Source organism: Vulpes lagopus, chromosome 1, assembly GCF_018345385.1.
Source record: "Vulpes lagopus strain Blue_001 chromosome 1, ASM1834538v1, whole genome shotgun sequence".
NCBI classification, from domain to species: domain Eukaryota; kingdom Metazoa; phylum Chordata; class Mammalia; order Carnivora; family Canidae; genus Vulpes; species Vulpes lagopus.
Genome location: NC_054824.1, coordinates 111,643,153 through 111,667,309, shown reverse-complemented (window position 1 = coordinate 111,667,309; position 24,157 = coordinate 111,643,153). Strand labels below are relative to the sequence as shown.

General features: G+C 38.1%; 1 protein-coding gene across 9 annotated transcripts in view; it reads left to right on the top strand.

The window, feature by feature from the left end:
• Positions 1-24,157, top strand: part of PTPRM (protein tyrosine phosphatase receptor type M) — a 710,086-nt gene that overhangs the window by 420,458 nt on the left and 265,471 nt on the right. For all 9 annotated transcript variants that reach the window (XM_041721685.1, XM_041721677.1, XM_041721656.1 and 6 more), the window contains 2 exons: positions 915-1,116; positions 3,852-3,954. In XM_041721685.1, the coding sequence (XP_041577619.1) occupies positions 915-1,116; positions 3,852-3,954 (305 nt within the window). The remainder of the gene's footprint in view (positions 1-914; positions 1,117-3,851; positions 3,955-24,157) is intronic.

Here is a 24,157-nt window from a genome sequence, read left to right as displayed (position 1 = left end):
CTCAGTGCTTGAGCTTCTGCCTTTGGCTCAGGTCATGATCCCGGAGTCCTGGGATTGAGTGCCCCATTGGTCTCCCTGCAGGGAGCCTGCTTCTCCCTTTTCTTATGTTTCTGCCTCTCTCAGTGTGTCTCTTATGAATAAATAAATAAAAATTTAAATTTTTTTTTATTTTAGTTAGCTAAAATCAAATAAAATTTTCAGGTCCTCGATCTCACTACTATGTTTCAAGTGCTCTGTTGCCACTTGGGGCTGGTGGCTACCATACTGAAGAGTACAGAATAGAACATTTCCATGATATTAGAAAGTTCTATCGGACAGTGTTGCTCTAAAGAACAACTTTCTTTTCTAAAGAAAAGAAGCAAATATGACCTCTCATGAGCACCGTGGTCAAGAACTACTGACTCGTGTCTAGGATTTATTTTGAGAGCAGATATCTTTGCCCACATTGATGAAAACACTTAAAAGTACCCTTGTTTCCAGTAGACAGTAATCCTGTTCAGCACTAAATCAAACTGGCCCCTGGATGAAAGATGAGGCCTTCTCCTTGTCAGGTCCTTATCTGTTTGAGCTACTTTTACATTTTGTGATGTCATTTTAAGCCAACTGTAATGTAGTTTTCCAAAGTGACATTTTGAAAGCAAACAACTTTAAGGTATTAGCTTAAACCTGAACTCATCCTTTATGTTCTAATCTACTGGCTCTCAGTTCCTCTGTCTATAAAAGTAATAACTCATAGCAGTTTTGGCTGAGTTCCTGCGCCCTTTCACCGGATCCAGGATTTGAAAAGTCTAAGTGAATAGCGGAGCTTATCATAAAGCATCTGACAGTGCATACATCACAAGGGTTTATTGGATAAAGATGTGATCCTAGTCCATCTGCTCCAGATATTTTATCACATTCTTATTCTCTTGCAGATCACCTACAAAGCAGTCAGTTCCTTTGACCCAGAAATAGACTTATCCAATCAAAGTGGAAGAGTCTCAAAACTGGGGAATGAAACCCATTTTCTATTCTTTGGACTGTATCCCGGGACCACGTACTCCTTTACCATCCGAGCTAGCACTGCTAAGGGGTTTGGACCTCCGGCGACAAATCAGTTCACCACCAAAATATCAGGTATTAAACATTTGTGAGTTATGTCTTTTATCACAAGTAGCAGTTTTGTACTTTCTCATTCCTATTGTCAAGGATACAAACCTCATCCAAACTTACACACTGTTTTCAGATGAACACTTTGGCATTTATGAAAATCAGACTCATGGAATTGAATGAGATGCTGCAAATACTTAAAATTTGAGAGCTTAAGATCCTCCTGCATTAGGAAGTAGCTATGTTTTATCAGTTTGCATTGGAGGGCCTGAGCATGAGTGAGGGTTCTGGTCTGCATGCTCCTGTCCCCTTCACAGTTCAGGTTACCAGAGCAGCAGCTTTGGAAAGATCTCTGCAATGAGCCATGAATGATTGAGTGCCCAACAGAAAGACAGCATTATATGGAGTCTGCTTCCAGAAGGATCAGCCATCCTTGGGACTTTCACCATTAGTAGTTGCCTGTCCTCTGCAATGACAGAGGGGTGGCAACAGGCACTTACAGCCTCCAGCTTTTTGCTGGTAGAGACTCAATTATGCCATCCAACCAAAGACATAATTCAAGAAGTATTTCTGGGCATGTGCAACTGTGCAGAAAATGTCTTCGTGCTTCGGACTAGAGGAAATGGAGTTGCCATCTGCTGTGGGATATATAACACCAATAAACACAATCCCATGGACATTTCCTTTTTCCATTTTTCCCCCTTTGGGTATAAGTGGGGAAGTATTTGAGTTTTGGCTTTGTGTGTTTTGGTGGGGAGTAGATGAGCAGGAGGCAGGTGGGGGAAATAACGCTTTTAATCAATCGGTGTTAGCTAAATAATAGCCTTGCTTTCATATCTATGGTCCTCATTTCTAGTTTTTAGAAAGTTTTTGCTTAGAATTGGAGGCAGGGAAGTGCTACAACAAGAGTACCTAAGCACTTGATTAGGTTTTCAGAGAGGGAAGTTTGGAATTTTGTTTTTAGGCAATTATAACTTCTAGGGAAATTTTTCATCATATAATATTTTGTTTATGATCACAAACTCAACTTGAAGTCCAACAGACACTTGATATTTCTTTGGAAGAGTTCAGTAATGAGAACAATAAGGAGAGTTGGAAGACGAGGAAGAAGTCCTTGGGAGGTTAGAGAAATGGCATAGGTCATACATTTCTAGACACTGCTAGACTTGGAATCAGAAAATCTGGCTTCTAGTTGTAATTGTCCATGCCTTCCCTCTCTGATCATGATAAAGTGCATTGATACCTGGATGTGATTAAGATGATATAATCTGGTGCTTGAATTTATGATGGAGACTAAAGAGGAAACATTTCATATTTGGATAATCCTTGAAATATGGCTTCAAATATGAAGAGGATGTTCATTTAGAAAAGATAATTCATTTTTACCATTTCTGTTATATAAAAATTCTGGTTGATAGGAGTCTGACCACCAGCTTCATACAGTTCTATTCAAAAACAAAGACAGTTGACATTTTAGTTAGCCTGCATGGATTCATGAAGAATAACTATTTGATTTCTATAGTTCAGAGAAAATTACAGTTTACGGGCCCCAATTTTCTACTTTCATGGACCTCAGATAAAAAACTATTCTCTCTACAAAATGTAATTCTATGTTATGAATCGGAGTTAATTTTTAATAGAATTGGAGTTAATTTTTAATGCTGAGAAAATCCAATAAATGGAAATGAGATATAACCCATGTCTCTTACATAAAAGCTTTTTATATGTAAGAGATGTAAAAAACTATATATATTTGTAAAAAAAAAAATGATCTCTAGTGTTCTCATTAGGTACCTACACCTGTGAGTCTTCAAAAGACCATGTGCCTCCCACATCACAGCTTCATGAAATGATCTCTCTAGTCCATGGCATAGACAAGATTACTGGAGAGCTTTGTCATTATCTTCTCATGATTAAGACTGAACAATCTAGAAAACAAAGAATGCCAGGAAATGGACTTGGAAATAGGATTCGCATGAAGTGGGGGAAAAAAAGTAACATTTGTAGAATTATATTTGCCTGGCTCTATTATCTCTTTGAATTCCCATAATAACCCTAGGGGATAATTTCTCCTATTTTGAAAGAAGAGTAAATTGAAGCTCCAGAGACAATTCATGTGCCTAAGCTCTTAGGCTGATTAAAACAAAACAACAAAAATCAAACTCAAGCCTTTCTTGCTCCAATTCCTTTATCTTTTCCACCTTCCTGCTCTCTCTGAGAGCCCGCCGGTGGTCACTAATTTCAACAAGCCTTCTACAGGCACCTAAAGGCCTCTTCAGATCCTTAGATGGATCTGTGGTCCACACAAGTTTTCCTTATTGACTTAGATGTGAGAGCTGTAATGTTCCATTTTATGATATTAGTGATTATTTCTTAAATATGCATTTAAAGTTATTTTTAAAGAAAAGCATACCTACCAATAAGTCTGCAAATTATAAGTATCTGACTTGATATATTTTCTCAAGCTAACCTACACCCATTTAGCAAGAATGCAAATCAAGAGACACAATGTTACTAACACCTCAGGAGCCCCCTCATTCTCTCTCCCAGCTTCAAATCAAAGAAGTCAACATATACTGGTTTTAGCGGTGGTTCCTGATAGTCTGTGTAGGGTGTATACACAAAGGCTGCCCGTGGTCGGTTCATAGCTGCAATTTAAGCTCACTGTGTTTTTCATGTTCTCCGCAAATGGAACTCACCATTTGATTTGAAAAGATCAACCAGAAATAATGAGTCTCCCATCTCACACATTTTTCCCCCAGCACCGTCTATGCCGGCTTATGAACTTGAGACCCCCTTGAATCAAACGGACAATACAGTGACAGTCATGCTGAAACCTGCCCACAGCCGAGGCGCGCCTGTCAGGTACCGAGTAGAGGAGGGGTGGACTGGCTCTAGAGAGATTAGACCCTAAAATCAAAATTGATTCATTTCTTGGCTGTGTTTTCTAGGGATCTGCTATGAACCTCAGTCAGCCTGTAAACCCATATTTTTATGAGCTCTAATTAAAAGAAATGACTCAGGAAAGGGAAAGTGCTTTGATGTGGGGTGATCAAGTATTGTGTAGAGTTTGATTCTGATGCAAGTGGGTTGTTCTTTGAAGATAAGGAACGAATGCCTTAGTCTGTTGAGAGAGGTGGCTTTACTCCTAAAAAGTAATTGCTTGCTGCAATTTAGTTACCCAGGGGCAGATGCTATTTTTATCCTGAGCTCTATTCTTTAAATGGACCTTCAGGTTTTGCTTGTTTGTTTGTTTGTTTACCTGGGCTTTTAAGTCAGTTAACTTTTGGGAAATTGGCTTATTTCTCTGATGACTATGTGGTATATATTTACTTTTTTTTTTTTTTTTAAGAAACAGACGATTGGAAGGAGCACTGTGAAGTCTTCATTTGAACATATTTAAGTTTATTACCAACATGTAGGCCCCATTTCTCATTCCATGATGATTTATGTAGCTAAGAAATTACGAAGTGTAACTTCTACGGTGAATGAATAAAATAAATTTATTCTTCCTAGAAAGGAGCAAAGGAATGCCTGAATAACTCTTGAGTATGAACTTGTCATAAGCTCATTAATCTATATAAATGAAATTTCTACTTGTTTCAGAGGGATTTAGATATTCTGTGCTATAAGAATAGATTCCCTTCAGAATAACCTCTTATTTTGAATAGCATGCTCTGAGGAAACATTTTCATTCCCATTTAAGGCTATATTTTTTTCTATATTTCTTGTTTAGAATTTTACTTCATTAACCTTTTGAAACTTGGCTCTATTTGATCATGTTTTCACGACAGTATCATAGGATAATCAGTTGGACTTCTTTGTACCTGATAAAATATGTACAAGTTTCATTTCACATAGTTAGAAGTAAAAACAGAACAGCATTAGTTGATAGTAAGGTCAAGTTAGGGTGGAATCACAGGAATTTTTAGTTGAAAAATCTACAAAATTTAAGGAGACAATTTTTAGTTCACTCTATTGACTTACTCAACATAGTAGTAAGAGACTTTCATCTAAGGGATTTAGGATGGCCATTCATAAGTGCACTCCATGAGAAGACTATGAAATATGTAAAAGCTTTATTCCAAATTTAAGATATGTATCCACTGACACTACCTCGCCCCTTTGGGGTGACCTGTATGCAGCACCCGGGGGTTGCCCTAATCCGCATGACCCCAGACACATACTCATTAGATGGCTGGCCAAGATCTAATGAGTGTATCTGTGGCCTTCCGTCAGACTTTTTTCAGTCCAGAAAGCTGAAGTATTATTAAATGAAAATTGATGCTCTGACCATGGCCAGAGCATCATTTTCTTGTGACCAATTTAAGAGTCGCCTAGACTCAGCAATGTGAGCTTTTAGGATGGGAGTCAGGGTTCTCGGGCAGAAGCATCACGATCAAATGAAAGGGTACAGACCACTCACCTCCAAACGGAAGGAATCTGAAATCCTAACCATTTCTCCAAAACAATGGGTTAGTCCCTGTTCTACTTTATTCCCATATAAACTCCTTTTCATTTTCTGATCTTTTTGCCTCTTTCCTTCACACTCTTTCAGTCGGATTTTCATCCATGTCTGTGTCTAGATCTTTCCAAGTCTGAGTTTTCAAATAATATTCCTTTGAGCAATCGACATCATCTCCCTCCCCAGTTCTCCTTTCCTTATTTTTTTAAAGTGCTTCTTGCATTCCAAACTACGATTGAGGGGATCCCTGGGTGGTTCAGCGGTTTGGTGCCTGCCTTTGGCCCAGGGCGCGATCCTGGAGTCCTGGGATCGAGTCCTGCGTCGGGCTCCCGGCATGGAGCCTGCTTCTCTTCCTTCTCCTGTGTCTCTGCCTCTCTCTCTCTCTCTCTCTCTCTCTCTCTCTCTATATATATATATATATATATATATATATACATATATACATATATATATACATATATATACATATATGTATCATGAATAAATAAATAAATAAAAATAAAATAAAAAAACAAACTACGATTGATATTTTCTAAGTATGCCTTTCAAAGGCATCGTCTTGTTGTTTTCTTTTCAAAACTTTCCAGTTTTTGGAGACTGGAGACTTACTGGTTATTTAATTATGGATATCCTTGGGCTTTTTATTCTGATGTTATAAAAATACTCTTTCAACTGCTTGTCAGAGTGTCCAAAATACACAGCTTCACCACATCATTTCTTGAAGGCCAGCCTCTAACTCTGCTAAGGTTTCAGTTTATGTTATCACAGCTTCCTTCACAGCTGTCGTGATGCCTTATTTCCAAACTCACTATTGTTCCACTTTGATTAAACATTATCTTATTATTGGCTAAACATTCCTTGAATTTGCCAGAGTTGCTTTTCGTTCTGTCTTTATTATACCTTCTTAGAGCCACACTATTAGCATCTTGAAATCAATAAATGTACTATGTTCATTATCTAAATCTATGCTAGAATCCAGATCAGTTCTTCTGGGACATATTCAGAAAGTATTGCAGGCAGACCCACCACAGATACCACCTTAACTAGAAGGATACTTATCTTAAATGGGTAAATTTTATTGGCATAAATTTGAGAATGGAAACTATCTTGACCCCAGCTGTCAAAAAGTTGTTTTCTATTATTGTGTTTTGGTTTTTGCAGAAAGTGAATGTTCTTATCAAGGGATTTGGTATTACAATACAACATAATAGGGCTTATTATCTATTGAGTATATGCAAGACCAATATGTCTAGAAAGACTAGTTTGGAAAAAATGTCCATAATACTCTCAAACTAAATGAGGTATATTAAAATTTTCGGTTTCATTTAATGTTTAGAGAAATAAGAACTCTGATTAGGGAATCATAGGGGCCTAAAATATAAAGCCATAATATAGATTAAAACATTTGAACACATCTGGAAATTTGCAAAATGCACATGTAATCAAACTGCAATACAAGAAAGCTTTTCCCAAATGATAAGATAAATACTAGAAGAAGGAGGGAAATGGAAGTGAACATCTGCTTCCTTTCCTGGATTTTGCACAGTATTATATGCTCAAAAATACTGTTATTGTGTGATTTCCAAAGCCAATTCTTTCAATTGATTTGATTTTTCTTTAATCCATAATCATTAGGTTTAAAATCTCAGTCCTGCTTCATTTATGTACTTCATGAAGTAAGGTGGTTCTGCATGGATTTCACTACAAAACACTTAGCATTGCTTAATGCAGATTCTTAAAATTGCACTAAACTCTCAATGTAAACAATTGTTGTCTTTTTATTGATCAACACATCAGCTCTGTCACATAAAATTATTTAAATCCTGAGATGGCCAGGAAGAACACAAATTCCATCATTCTGGCTAGTAAGCTAGCACTTAGGACAGAATTTTACTGTCTGTTCATGGATTCAATTTTTTTTCTTTAATAAGACAAGAGAAAGATTAATTTTCTTTTATTTCTTTAGAATCACCTCATTTCTCTCTTTTCTCCTTTCCACTGTTCATTACACACAGACACAATCCAACAGAGAAAATCCTTGTAATTGCCAGTAAAATAGCAGCTCTAAACAAAGAATGAATTTTCCACAAACTCTGTGCTTTTCTTCCACTAACAAAAATTCTCTCTGTGATTTTACACTTGTACTGTGGGCAGTGTCCCTCATTAACGATGTTTTATACGTTCTAATGGTCTACAGCAGGAGACTCCATCACACTGTTGAGCCTTTAGGTGATGGTGTTTTCAAAAGACTCTCATTTTTGTTCCTTAGGCATTGTTGTTTCCATTTATTTGTAAATGTTTTGGAGCTATATGTCTTCTTAATTAAAACTCAGTGCTTGAATATGTTAATTAAACATTCTGATATTCATTTCAGTGAAATGTTAGAAAATTACCATTTTAAGTACTCATTCTTTGATTCATTCATTCAGGAGAAACTACCGAGTGGGGGAAAACATCTATTAAATTGCCTGTCCACGGGGATGGGAGGTGGGCACCAATCACAGTCAACAACCAAAACATTACAACTGTTGCCCAAATGTGTGAATAGACTTTTAATGGATGGCAGCCACCTTGTTCTTCTAACAAAGGCAGTCCTAATTATTTTTAACACCGAGCTTTTCCTGTCATTGGTAACTTCTTACACTATGGTTGTCTTCACAATGAACGCTTCCTCAATAGTTATATTTAAAAAGCAATTGGCAAATAGTTCCGGTTGCTGAGAATCAGGGCCACAATCTTAAAACAAATAGGAACTTCACTACATCATGAATGAGGAAGAGATGAGGCTATAAAGAAGGGATGGAAGAAATATTTTGCCTTATTTTATTAAAAAGCATGTTCCTGAAAAGTAAAATTTCAAATGAGACAGGGAATATTTTCTGTTAGGAAAAGGCAGGCATAAATGTTTTATTCATCCAAAATACTTTTGATTTAAAAAGAAAAGCCTTGTACCATATAAAAACTTCAGTTTCATGTATAAATCAAGAATTTATTTATTTTTATGTAATATGTTTAGATTTTTATTAAATAGATTTCACCTTGAATTCATTACCATGGTAGACTTGACAAATGTATGCTGTTTTCATTTACTCCTTTTTGTCACTTTTGCCTGAGTCTGTTTGCCTTAGGTAGGCAGTCAACAAAACGTGGATGGATCTGAAACCATCATTGTTCACTTCTATTTCCTGATTTGCCCAAACTACTAATTAAATATTATTTTGTAGCAAGTCAGATATAAAATTAAACGTGTATTAAAGGATACGATTTTTTTTTTCTCATAACTGAGCTCTTTGTCCTTTGAAAACTCTCTGCTATATTCTTAGACCAAGGTTAAGGACAGGTTTTCTATTCCATTGAGGATAAATAGTCAGTAAAGCAATTGTATTTATCTTAAGAGAATTTGTTATACTTCCTAAAAATGTTTGATTTGATTCTGGAGCTGTATGGAAAATGGAATTTGTTCTTTTTGTGGTCATCAGCTTGGACCCAGAAGTTCTTATGAAAGGGATTCAGCAGGAGAATATTGAGGATCTATGAAAACTACCACCTCAGATGGGACAGTAAAACAGATCTTTTAACAGTAAAAGCAAGGAAAGAGATCATTATAATTTTCCTGTAGAAATTACACTTGTTGGCATATAATTCATTATGGTTTAGGAAGCTTTAGATTAGGAAGTATGGACCAGATATTAATTTTTAAAAAGTTATTTTAAGGCAACGGCAATCCATTTGATTGTCTGCCATCAGTACATCCAAGGAAAGACATTTTCACTCCCTGAATACCACCAGCTTGGGCATCCCATTCTCTTCTGAATATGCAAGGAGCCTTTGAGCAAATCAACATTGTGAGGTTCTTCTAAGGATTAAAAGAGGTAGGGTTTTTTTTGTTTGTTTGTTTAAAAAAAATACTCCAAACCATATTTTACATCCACTAACTGCTGTATGAGTGTTTTTTCTTATGGTAGCACTTTCAAACAGTGTCAGTAAGTGGTTTGTGTTGTTTTTCTTTTCTTCATAGGACTAACTCTGGTCCTCTAGCTTTTCCTTTGTTTGTCTCGTTTTATATATATATTTTAAATATGATATCACAAAAAACTTAATCTTACATGAAAACTAAATTAAGGATTTAACAAAGGTGTATCAATAAAATCATAAATAACAGAATTCCAGTAAATTCTAGTATCTCTACTACATTTTGAAATTTGATTGCATCTGTTTCCTATATGTTTCTGCATTTGCAAGTTTTTAGAAATTGATATTAAAAAATGGTAATGAACTCTTCCCTGCCCCCATTCTGTAGTACAGCTCTTTAAAAAGGTTAGATGTTTCCCTGTTATCTCCTGAATCATTAGCTAATGATGGTTATGGTCATCTCTACCAAATAAACTAAACTGTAGAACAAAAGGAAACCGATTTTCTGTTTATAACCATCCTGAAAGTGAAATTCATAAGATGATGTAGTGGAGAGTCGGTGAGACACAGAACTTGCTTGGCTCGAAGAAGTCTAATGTTCTGTTCACCTTTGAAGAATCTAATTCTTCTAACCATTTCTTTAAAAATATGTGTGTATATATATATATATATATATATATATATATATATATATGTCAATTAAATGACCATAAGATTGTACTTGAATCACAAGTATATATATAGATATATATATACGTATATATACATATAAACGTATATATGTATAGATATATACACATACACACACACATATATATACGTGTATATATATCTATATATTTACTTGTGATTCAAGTACAATTTTATGGTCATTTAATCATTATGATTGTGTTAGAATTTATTCTCTAGATTCTATACATTATCTTTTTAATCAGAACAGTTTTCTCCAAGAATTTGATCTTGGGTCAGAGGAACCAGTTAAGTAGTGGTTGGCAAATTATTTTTTATTACTTATTCCCCAAAAGTTTATGCCATCATTTTATTTTATTGTTGGAATGACAGTATTATTCTGAGAAAGGAAAACTATAGTGTAAAACCTCACAATGCAGAGCTGGCTTTAAGATCCAAACATCCTGTAATATAAATTTAAAGTAATATAATTTTAAGTTAGCCTACTATAAATCAGTGTATCATTTCCCTATCTAAACAGTGCTTTGCTGGGCAGCCCGGGTGGCTCAGTGGTTTAGTGCCGCCTTCAGCCCAGGATGTGATTCTGGAGACCCAGGATCGAGTCCCGCATTGGGCTCCCTGCATGGAGCCTGCTTCTCCCTCTGCCTGTGTCTCTGCCTCTCTCTCTCTCTCTCTCTCTCTCTCTCTCTCTGTCTCTCATGAATAAATAAATAAAATCTTAAAAAAAATAAACAGTGCTTTGCTTTAAATTAATTAGAAATTATTGAATCTGTCAATAATCAAGACCATTGTAGACAAAGACACAAGATAGTGTCAGGTGTCATGCATAGCCTTTTAGGCAAGGCAGGCAGACTCACTCTTTCCTCCTTTGGCATATTCTAGGGAAGATAGAGTAATATTCAAATAATTACTCTGTTTTATGGGTTACATCAATTATGGACCTAACTTTTAAAACGAGCCCCAGGATATAGAAAAAGAACATAGTCTGAAGTTAAAATAAACCTAATTTCAAGTCCCAGTTCTCTCAACAACTAGCTCTGTGACTGTTATTCATCCCTTAACATCTCTAAACCTCTGGCCCTTCATCTTTGCAGAGCAAGGTAATATGACCTTTTCACAGGGGGTTGTTAGGATTATAGTTATTAAGTACTAACTAGGTTTCCAGCACTGTTTTGAGTCCTGGGAACACTGCAGAGACTGTCATGGGCTCTCTTCTTCAGGAGTTAGCAATTTAAGTGCAAGTGACCAGCGTGTTATCTGGTACCCTATTGCAGGGATGAGGACTGGCACAGAGAGTCCAAGGGAAGGGGTTGTACACAGGAAGGTCAGGTGAGACTTAAGAAGAGCGCCTCCCAAGCCAAGCAGCTGAATCTTGCGATGGATATTGTCCAAGTGATGTATAGGGAAGTATTTGCTGGGGAGGTTAGGTGTGTGGCAGGAAATAAATGGGTAAGACTAATGAGTTCCAAAAGAGCAGAGAGCAAGTTGGTCTGATCTGAGAATGAGAAGCATGTTAGAAGTAGAGTGAGTGGGGGGCTCCAAGGGAGCTCAGGGCTAGAATGAACAGCCTTGTGCCCCATGCTAAGTAGTAGAGATGTAGCCTTTAGGCAGAGAGTAGATCACTCAGGAGCTCTAGGCAAGGAAAAATCTTTGAGGAAGATCAGCCCTGCAGTGGGGCATGGATGGGACAGGGCATGGGAAGAGCTTCAGAGGAATGGTGGCTGGTGGGAATACTGAGCCTTCCCACTGTTCCTTTTCACTGGGTCCAGTTAAGACATAGCTAACCTTTAGGCATGAGGGGAAGAGATCTTGTAAGTGTCACATACTAATTTTTTTTATTAGAGACAGGATTTAAAGGGATCAAAACCACTTAGTACTTTTTAGAGGGGAAAAATGTTTTGACTAACCCAAGCAACTGATGATATTAACTGTTTAGAGTATTGTTAATGTGGACACTAGAACACTAGAAACTGAAAGCCTATCCTAGCAGTGACTCTCTATCTAGTAATTTATTGGAAATTACTAATTGTATGAGTATTTTTAAAATCTCAATTTTCATAAGCAGTAGAAATGTGGTACTATTAGTCCATCTTGCTGAGAAGCTTCTGGATCTGTCTCTTTTTTGCTTTTCTCTACCTTCCTTTTATTACATCACCCTAACCCCTTTGTCATGCCCTTGTGCTAGGTGCTTTTGTAATGATTATAATTTGTACTGGGTTGTGTATGCAGTGCCTGTTGAATGGACACAGTGTTGTCTTAGCCTCCTGAAAGCCAAGTGCTAAGGCTTCTCTGAGCACCAGTATGCTTAGTGGATGATTGGGGCTAATTCTTGGCTGGGACCAGGGAAGACCCAAGTGTTTGATCATACTATATCTCCTTTCTGCTGTGCCCTAAAGAATCCATGGTTATCTCTGAAAAACTAGGTGTCAATGCAGGGAAAAACTAGGTGTCTGAGATTGGAACTACAGATTACATGAAAGCCTTTGAGTATCATGTACAGTGGAAGCCAAAAGTTATGCATGACTATCTCTCTGGAGGTGGGAGCATGTAGTCCTATGCATTCCCTGACCAGACTGACCAGCCTCCCAGAAACCATCCATCCAGGTGACAGAGGTAGACATACAGGTTGGTCTCATTTTCCACTGACAATAGAGAAAGTCACATGCTGCTTTACCCCATCTATCTGGACCATCTGTGAATGTCAACAGTAGAATCATTTACGAGTAGTCTTAGTTGTAAACCCAGAGCACCAGAAGGTTACAAATGCCTTGAACTGAACACTGCATCACCTTCGTTATGAATCTCCAAGCTACTATGCCCTTCGCTCTCAGGAGCTGCTGGTCTTCCTAATCACAGTTATTGATTCCAGGGAATTTAAGGGATGAATTCTAGAGGCATTCTGAGCTAAAACTAATAGCTTCTGGGAGCAAAGATCTTGGAAATTTTGACAGAGACTAATTGATTTTAACTACAGATGCCTCACTCTTATGTTTTAAAGTGCTAAAATCATATATGATATGAGAGAAAAGATCCCAAATTCTAAGAGGCTGGTCAAGTCACGTAAGGAGCAGATAGGGCAAGTCAACCCAGTGTGCTACTTAGAGCCACAAGCTTTCAGAGCTGAGGAGCCACACAGAAAGGATCTGACCACTTTCTGGCTGTGACAACACTTCTTAATCATATTGTGGGGGTGTGCATAGCCATATCATGAATGTGGTTTTCCGTCATCCTCTTCAGCAGAGCAGTTCATCAGCCAGCACTTAGAAATATGTTCAATGAAATTGTTAAGGGTGATAATACTAAAGCACATAAAAATTCTGACATGCCTTCTGTTTCATCAGAAATAATTTTATTAAATATATTATTATATGATGCTTGATGGTCAGCTGTCTTTGGTTTTCAGCTACTTAATTAATACTCAGCTCGTCAGCCTGTTTGGTAGCAGAACCATAGGGAACAATATGCATTTTTCCATATCACCCCATGGCTTCTGTGTGGTTCTCTCTGTCCAGTGATTCCATTTCTCTGCTTTAACCTGAAGGTGTTTCCCTGACCAGTCTCAGTGCAAGTGTTTTCTGCTCAGTGAGAAGCAGTAAGAGCTCTCTGCAATATTAGTATCCAGTTAAAATGCTCACCCTTTGTAACAATGCAGAGTGCCATAGGAAATTTCACAATTGACATTTGGCTATTGTTCATTCATTCTTCATTCATTCACCAAATATCTACTGAGCACTCTTTAAAAAAGATTTATTTATTTGTTTGTTTGTTTGACAGAAAGAGAGAGAAAGAGAGAAAGCATGAGATGGGGGGCAGCAGGAAGAGGGAGAGGGAGAAGCAGGCTCCCTGGTGAGAGGTTTGATCCCAGGACCTGGAATTATGACCTTAGCCAAAGGCAGACACCCAACCGACTGAGCCGCCCTGGTGCCCCATCTACTGAGCACTTTTATGTTCAAGTAACTGTGCTAAGATGGTGATCAAGCTGGATAGAAGAGTCCAGAGTGCTCCAAGAGCATCAGATCGAGGACAAAATCTCAACCAGGGATCAGGATATGCTATTTAGGCTGAAACACGAAAGAGAATTAGGAAGTGGCCAGTGAGGGGCTGGACGCAGGTGTAGGTCCACCCAAGAGAGGGACAACCTGGAGAAAAGCCTAGGAGAAGAGAAAGTAAAGAGATGTAAACAGTGGTCATCTTAGTAAATACAATTAGAAACACACACATAGTAAATGAGGTTTGACCAGCACTCCAGAGTATTAATTAGATTTGTGCATTTAATGCTGAAAGTGAGCATTTTCCTAGGCTAATCATTATGTAAAGTGTATGTAAATGTGATAGGAACTGCAAAATGATCACAAAATGATTTTCATAATTTAGTTCCTGAATATCATTCAGTACCTCAAACCTAATTAAGTGTGCAATAAATGTTTATTGGATTGAACCTCATCTTTTTCTTGTGAGCAAAAGTAATTATCATGAAAACTTTTATAGATAAGGAACTGAAGGACAGAAATCTCCTTTTTAACTAGTTGGATGTATCGGGAACAAGAAGGATTTCGAATTTATATTTTCATCCTTAAATAAAAGTTAAATACCATGTCCCATCCATATAGGATAGAAACATGAAAAAAGACCCTACCTTTACCCTTGAATCAATTTGTTATTTTTTTTTAATTAGAAGAGAATTTCAGAAAAGCAACTTCAAATAAGCTATTACTGCAAATACAGATTCCCTCAGGAAGGTCCCTATACGCTTGCACATCTGTACTGACTCCTTTGGAAGCTAACCTACCTCTCATCTCTTTAGATCTCAGACACCCCCCCTTTTCTCCTTTACTTTCCATCCTCCCATCACTGCTATAGTTCATACTTTTATCTTTCTTGGCTCTCCAGTCACCGCTGCACAGTGTGGCTGCAGGGATCTTTCGTTCTCCTGCTTCATATTACATCAGGGTTTCTCCATTGCCCTCAGGATATATCCAGACTAACATGGACAGTATGTATCATCCAGTAATTTCCTGGGTCAGCCTCCCCTTCAGTCCTTACCCCAGTTAAAAAGATGTAAATTCTCAGCACTGAGAATATGCCAGTTGCAGTTGATGTGTTTTTAGCATGGAATTTTCTTTCTTCATCCTCTGCCCACCCACTACCCCTAACACACACAAATGATGGGACTGTGGGATATTTTAAAAGACTTTATTTATTTATTCATGAGAGACACAAAGAGGCAGAGACACAGGCAGAGGGAGAAGCAGGCTCCCTGCAGGAGCCTGATGCAGAACTTGATCCCAGGACCCTAGGATCACTACTTGAGCCAAAGGCAGATGCTCAACCACTGAGCCACCTAGGTGCCCCAGGACTGTAGGATTTTTAATGGGGTAGAAATATGATTGCATTTGCACATTGGGTCAATCTACCAGGGCAGGGCCACAGAAGAAGGAAAATTGACTCATGAGGCTTCCTGGCAGAAAGTTAACAGGTCGCCTAGATGAGTGCTTCTGTCCATGGCCCCCACCAATCACAGGGGCTATTGGGTGAGAGGCGGCTCGCAGGTGCTTCTATGGTACACTGAGTTTTCTCCAAATGACTACAGTTTTACTTAGTAAAATCTGGTGTCTCCAATGTAAATCATTCATAGGACTTCATCTAATTAAAAAAACACTTAGCCTGCACCAGAAGCCTTGGGTTTGTGACCTTAGGCCATCCTGTGAACTTTGAGCCTTTCTTCAGTTTTAAAACTGGAGTCCAGTACATACCACCTATCTCACAGCCTTGTCATGAAGATTAATTCAGGTGAAAGCTCTTTCACTGAAGTGCTCAAAAAGGGTAAAACTATCATATCAGGATTTGCTTACTAAAGTATGTTGGTTAGATTGCTATAGTTTGGATTTATTATTTTATTCCCTGTTTTTGATAATAAACTTCAGATTTCTAATCATCACTATTATTTAATATTTATGCCCACATACTGTGATTATCACTTAAATAGGATCTATGTTTTAGAGGTTCATGGGTGGCTTAGGTAGTTAAGCCTCCAACTCTTGGTTTCAACTCAGGTCATGATCTCAGAGTTGAAGATTGTACCCTGCATTAGGCTCCATGCTCAATGCAACATCTGCTTGATATTCTCTCTCTCTTTCCCTCTGCCCCTGCTCGCACTCTCTTTTTCTCTCTAAATCAATAAGTAAAATCTTAAAAAAATAACAAGTAGGATCTATGTTCTAAAGGTAACCCATGAATATAAAAATAGTGAAAGGGAATAAAGGGGAAAGGAGGGAAAATGAGTGAGAAATATCAGAGAAGGTGACAAACCATAAGAGACTCCTAACTCTGGGAAACTAACAAGGGGTGATGGAAGGGGAGGTGGGCAGGGGGTTGGGGTGACTGAGTGACGGGCACTGAGGGAGGCACTTGATGGGTTGAGCACTGGGTGTTATGCTAAATGTTGGCAAATTGAATTCCAATAAAAGAAAAAATAAATAAATAAAGGTAACCCTTATTTTGAAAATAATTTTATGGAAGTTGTAAGAACTGTGTGTGTGTGTAGTATTAATACTGTATGTTCATCTCATAAAATCATCAGTTTTGGAAGACCTTTTGTTCCGTCAACCACTGTTGGTTGGAGTAGCTGCAAATAACAGCTCTTTCCTGGGAAAGAAGATGCAAAAGTATTCAGAATCATAAACAGTGCAGCCAATCATCTCGTGCAGTTTGATGGTTGTGGGTTTAAATCCTGATACCTGTTTGCACTGAAACTTGGGCAAGTCTTGTAACTTTTTTGAGTCCCATTCCTCTCAGTAAGGGATGAGTAATAATCTACCTCAGAGGACAGCTGAGAGAATTAATGACAGCAAATCACTCAGTATCTAACACAAATACTTTCTGCTCAACTAGGAAAGCTTTTCTTATTTAGTATTGACACTATTCTGGCCTATAATGATGGCAGTAACAATAACTAGATGATGTGATGGCTCCTTTTCTTCTGTCCATGTCTTAGGAAACCTTCCAGGTACTCCCAGAATACTCCTGAACCTCAGTTATGATCTGAGCAGTTTGTCATACAGGAGTAATAATTTTGATAATAAAAAATGAATGATCATTGTGACTTGGATTGAAAAGCTATCATGTGCCAGGCCGATGCTCAGACCTTTATGAGAGGATTTCTAACTGTCAAGAGCAGACATCCTCATCAGATGCCAGCATCCTTCTGCACAGGAGGTCCTGGGACCCAGCGAGGTGAACAACAACACTAGGCCTGTGCAGCATCATGTGACCAGTGATGACAGGTGCACATCAGACACGTGCTTCCTCCCAGGAGTGTCTCCCTCCCTCCTCAGCCTGCAGACCTCTTCCCAGTAGACTCTCTCCAGAACCCACCTGGTTACACTTTCCTTTGCAGACATGGGCCACATCACAAACTAATATCTTCTCTTCATTGTCTCTCCTAGCATTTAGAAAACATGTTAATTGCACCTTTGATTTTTAGATTATGGTCATTGGAATCTTTGGGGTTTATTACTATTACTTCTTAGAGGTTAGAAGGGATTATTTTTCTTGTTGTTTTCTTCATTATTATTTTGAAACCAACTTTTTTTTCTCTTTTTTTTTGGTGAAGCCCAACTCCCATTACAATTTATTTAATGTTTAGCTTTACAGTTTGAGTACTTGAAGGACTTGGATTAAACAAATGTGTTTAGTGTGCTAGATTGTTTTAATCAAATTAATCAGTCTTTCTTTGTTGACATGTGTGTTCTTTTTCATTTCTCCATCCTTAATAGTCTCCAGAGAATCAAGAAAAAAGATACCAGCTCTTTTGAAATGCTTATAGTGGTTTTTTAATTGCTCCCTCTTATTTCTTGAAGAAATGTGAACTGCAGGAGCATCATAAATTTGGTGGGCTAAATGTTCTTTTGTCAGTGTTCAAATCTTTTGAAAGATTCTATCTGGTGCTAAAATTGTTTAAGGAAAAGAGCTCTAAATATCTGACTTCCAACCTAATTTTTTTTTCCTTTTTTCATTGGGATATACAGGATATTTTTCATTGGGAATCAAAGACCAAAATGTCATTCAGTGGTAAAATTTCAATTTTATATTACTATATTGGCTTGGATTTTTAATTACTTATTATAGCTGAATTGCAACAGTGTGTGTTAACAAAAGGTACTAAATCTATTATTACCACCACCACCATCCTTACCCCACCTGATTTTAGGTGAATTTTATTGTATTAAAAAATAATACTCTGGATTCCTTTACTGCCAAGAAACAAAGATCATTTTTTTATTAATGTTGCTTCTATGATGACAATGTCAGTCATCTCTTTGAAAATTCATTTTGGAAACTAAGTTTGTTCTTCAAGAACCCTTGAAAAGAAGCTTTAAAAATGGCAGGGGAAGATAATAATAATAGAGTAGATGTATTTGAGCATTTATACAATGAAACTTAATTTAACTTTCCCTCAAACTCCGTTTCAAACTTGCTTTTGTGCATGAAAATATAGTTCATAGCTTTCTTTCCCCTATTTTTCAAGTTTTCTTCTCTTCAAAATAATCTCCTCTGAAGCATTCTATGTATTAAAGCAGAGCTCCGGTCTTATTACCAGGGCCTCCACAGTAGGTAGGTGCATCAGCAAGCACAGGTCCCCATGCTTAGGGAATGGCAGCCAGCCTTCCAGAGAGCAGAGAGGCTGTCCGTGGACGGGGGACAGCTGGAAATGGCCCTTGGGGCCAAACTCTGCAAAAACCCTCACCCCCAAAACACAGCTGAAGTGTTTTGATGTGACCTTAATGATTAACATGGATATCAAAAAAAAAATTAAATAAATTTTTAAAAAACCATGGATATCATTTGAAATACTGAAATTGAGAAATTATGGATCTTGTAACCTGAGGATTGACTATATAAGACAGAAAGAGTAGTTCCAAATTTGTCTGACAGTGATTCGGAGACAGGTAGAGCAGAGCAGAGCCCAGGACTGGGTGTGGGTAGGCTTCTTTCCCCACCTGCCCACAGAGAGCAGAGGCAGCTGGGTTCTCGGGCCTCACCTTGGACATCACGGGTGGCTGTGGGGGTCAAGACAGAGAGCCCTGCTTGTCATACTTTCTAATGCAGTTTTACCAGGAGCTGGCAGTATCAAAATTGTGAGGGAAACCCTGCCACTTTGGGGTTGCTCTTGGGGCATGCCTGCTGGAACTTCCGGATGTATCTGACCTGGGGCATAACCCATTACCTTCAGTCTTCTGTACTATTGATAAAGGGTCCTTAGGGCTTCTTGGAAGCTGTCACAAGCAGTCATTAGTGAGTATGATGTTAAAGCTTATTGGAGCTTTGGTGGGGTTGTGTTAGCACAAGTGGCTGGAGAGAACGGGGACTATATAGGCAATCTAAAGACATTAGCTCTTTTGTTTGTTGTCATGCCTTTATTTCTAATTTGGAGAGAAAGCTGGTGGTCCGGGGCGCCTGGGTGGCTCAGTGGTTGAGCATCTGCCTTTAGCTCAGGTCGTGATCCCAAGGTCCTGGGATCGAGTCCCACATCGGGCTCCCCACAGGGAGCCTGCTTCTCCCTCTGTCTGTGTGCTGCCTCTCTTTGTGTCTCTCATGAATAAATAAATAGAATTTAAAAAAAGAAAGGAAGAAAAAAGAAAGCTGGTGGCCTTAGGCAGTACAGCAGTCTTCTGGTGGTAATGTTTAGACACTAGGTCCAGCCCGGATGTCCTCAATTAACTGATGCTATCAGAGACTGGCATAAACATTTGTCACTCCTCCCCTGCATTCCCCTACACTTTGTACAAACCCATTTTAGGTTCTCATCACAGTAGTTCTCCGTTTGAGCCACCTATTTCTAGTACTCTTAGGCTGGTTTTCTCAAGGACAGGGACAGTCTGTACCTGCTTCCTCCTCTTATTCTTCTCCTATGCCTGGCACAATGCTTAGAGAGGGAGGTTACAGGAATGAAATAATTTTCTTCTCATGTACTGATGTAGAGACTTGCCTGGTCTTGTGCCAGGAGTTATAAAATATTAGATCTTGAAAGGACCTTACTGGTTGGTAGATGATTTAGTGGTATAGCTGGACCCAGTTGCCTGTGTATGATGACTCTGAGTTCAGTGGTCTCTCAACGGCACCCCTGTTTGGTTCACCTGCCTTCCTTTTGGATGGTAGCATTTATATTCCAGCTCACCTAGTCTGCAGTATTGTTCCTGTTAGGGACCAAAAGACTCTGAGTTGAATATAACACAGACATGGAGTAATGAAAACAGTTAGTGTAGCTTTGATGGTATTTGATTTCCATTCTTATTCAAATCACTAGTGCTATTTAAGAAAACATACTTGAATAATAGTAGCTGACCTTAAATTATAATTTTTACAGTCTTGTGTTTGTTATGAAATTGTGATGATTAAATTATGATTAGCTTAAGTGAAATGAAATCTGCAAAGGAAAATGTCTTCATTTGTTAAAATGGGGAGAAATCATTCTTAAAGAGGTTCCATCTAAGACTAATTTACTTGAAATTTGGTGTCTGTTGTGAAGATTAATAACAGGTGGCCTTTTACAGAGTTTCTTAGCCTGAGTCTAATGTTTTAGTTGTTCTTTTATTTATTTTTTTAATTAATTTTTATTGGTGTTCAATTTACCAACATACAGAAAAACACCCAGTGCTCATCCCGTCAAGTGTCCACCTCAGTGCCCGTCACCCATTCCCCTCCAACACCCGCCCTCCTCCCCCCTTCCACCACCCCTAGTTCGTTTCCCCGAGTTAGGAGTCTTTATGTTCTGTCTCCCTTCCTGATATTTCCCACACATTTCTTCTCCCTTCCCTTATATTCCCTTTCACTATTATTTATATTCCCCAAATGAATGAGAACATATAATGTTTGTCCTTCTCCGATTGACTTATTTCACTCAGCATAATACCCTCCAGTTCCATCCACGTTGAAGCAAATGGTGGGTATTTGTCGTTTCTAATTGCTGAGTAATATTCCATTGTATACATAAACCACATCTTCTTTATCCATTCATCTTTCGATGGACACCGAGGCTCCTTCCACAGTTTGGCTATTGTGGCCATTGCTGATAGAAACATCGGGGTGCAGGTGTCCCGACGTTTCATTGCATCTGAATCTTTGGGGTAAATCCCCAAAAGTGCAATTGCTGGGTCGTAGGGCAGGTCTATTTTTAACTCTTTGAGGAACCTCCACACAGTTTTCCAGAGTGGCTGCACCAGTTCACATTCCCACCAACAGTGTAAGAGGGTTCCCTTTTCTCCGCATCCTCTCCAACATTTGTTGTTTCCTGCCTTGTTAATTTTCCCCATTCTCACTGGTGTGAGGTGGTATCTCATTGTGGTTTTGATTTGTATTTCCCTGATGGCAAGTGATGCAGAACATTTTCTCATGCGCATGTTGGCCATGTCCATGTCTTCCTCTGTGAGATTTCTCTTCATGTCTTTTGCACATTTCATGATTGGATTGTTTGTTTCTTTGGTGTTGAGTTTAATAAGTTCTTTATAGATTTTGGAAACTAGCCCTTTATCTGATATGTCGTTTGCAAATATCTTCTCCCATTCTGTAGGTTGTCTTTTAGTTTTGTTGACTGTATCCTTTGCTGTGCAAAAGCTTCTTATCTTGATGAAGTCCCAATAGTTCATTTTTTGCTTTTATTATCCCAAACCTCCATAACTAAAGGATTTTTTTCTTCCTGCCCTTTGTTCACGATATGGAACTGTAATTGACTTAATATTTCTCACCCAACCTTTCAGCTGTAATTAATATTTTATTATATCAGATTTTATCACTAACTAGCTGAGCAGCAGGGTATTGGACTGCATGCTCAGGCATGCTTGCCCATGCACACACACATGCAGGCACACACGCATGGGCGCCAACACACACTGAACAACAGTAATTACGGATGCTAGGCAAGCTCCTTGTGATGAATTATGGCTGAGAGAACATAAAATATATTTGTGGTGTCCCACAAAATATTCCAAAGCGATTTATGGCCAGTCTTATCTAGAACAGAGCAGGACAAAGAGAAATTAAAGTTGCTAACATAAAATATTCACACCACCCCCCACCCCATATCTATTTATGCTGTGCGGTGTGTTACCCATTGCCCACTATCTGTGTAAAACTAGTTATCAGTCGTCATTTGTGACTTAATGAACAGAACTGTATTAGGTCCACAACTCTCAGTGCTAGTGATACATGAAGGACTCTGAAGAATCCTAGTCATGATCATCAACATGTTGAACATATTGAACTGACCTTTTATCCCTGGTGGCAGTATTTTTAAAGGCAACAGTATTTTTAAAGCTTAGTTAAGTTGTACTGGGTTGTTTGAATTATTGGGGTATCATTTCAGTAAGTGCTGACAGGTTTAGGAAAAGGGAAAGACCATACCAAGAACAGGAAGAAAATAAATTCTGTGCTGTTGCATGGCAATAAACTTTAATTACACATTTTTACACGCTTTGCATCTAATTTATACTTTCATTTTCTATCACCTCCCTCCCAAAAATAATCTTCAGGAAGATAGAAATACCAGCCTTTATTCTTTCTTTATGCATATAGAATAGTTTTACCAAAAATTGCAAATCAAACTAAAAAGAACTCTTAGGTACCATGAGATGAACAATATTCTAAGTCCTTGAATGATCAGAAGTGTAGACTTTAAAGGATTAGCCAAAGCAACAATGAAATGGATCATTAACTTCTCTCCCTCTCCCCCCTCCTCCTTACCCCCTGTCCTGCTATCTGGTTGGATAACCCTCCAGTATTATATGCTGATAAGAAATAGAATAAGTGGATAAGAAAAATGAACTTACAACTAAGGGTTTAATCTTGAAATGAATTAAGACCAAAATTTTAGAGTCAATTTCAACTCTGCAGCAGGCTTCCCCTCAATGTCTTCAAAGTTAGAGAAAAAAAAAAAGTATCTCATCACATTTGAACTTTCAGGTTTAACAGAGTACATGAAAGATGTTCCGATGTTCTTTTCTAAGTTATACTTCATGTGCTAGCCTATATAAATGCAGATTTCTTATTCTCCTTGTAAAAGCCTTAGAGTTTTGCTGTAGGAAAGCCTCGCATAAATTAAATTTTAAATTAAATTTCATTCCATAAGAAAGTAATGATATAGTGATGTCACATTTTTGGCAGATTCATCTTCACTATGGATTGTGCCTTCATATTGCAAATGCCGTAGGAAGATTTTATGTTACTTTAAATTCCAGAATATTGGTGGAATCAGGATAGGGTGGTGTAACTTTAATAAACAAAGGGAGCATGAGTAATACATTAAAAGAATAATAGAATTTTAATTCAGCTCACTAAGCTAGAAACTTCTGCTTGGTTTTCCATCCTCAAGAACTTGCTCTTTTTAATCATCTTTTTAGAAAAACCATTCAGAGAGTACGATTTTCAAAGCTGCTTTTTGAGACTGCAATTGTGGTTGGGCAGATTTTATGAAATTCACTAGCGAAGTGATGTTATTTGCACCAATGAGAAATGTGTCAGAGAGTTCTGTTAAGGTGCCATTGACCTAGGTGCCAATAATGCGTTAATTTCCATCCGGAAGACAGCAATGTGTGGCAATTGGGCAGCAGATAGGATTTAGCTATTTTTCATTAGCGCTTGGACGTTGATAAAGGGGAATGGAAAAGAGCTGCTTGACCTTTCAGTGCTTAAATTATTAAAGAGCAAATAGATTTGAGGTCTGGATGCTTGCAAATCTAATTTCTCTTGTGGAGCAGGGATGAAAAGACATTTTGGGTTTGAAATTGCTCTAGTCAACTTAGTTCTTCCTTTAATATATCTGAAGATGAGTAGATGGTAGCCATTTAAAAAGTAATATATCTGGAGTGGAGCAAAGTGTATAACATACCAGCTGGCTCAAATGGGGGCCCTCTAAATGATCATTTAATTCTCAATTTTTCATCTAATCCTCACAAAATTTCTGCTTGGAAAAATTAATTTCCTTTCCCCATATTCACATAGATGGTA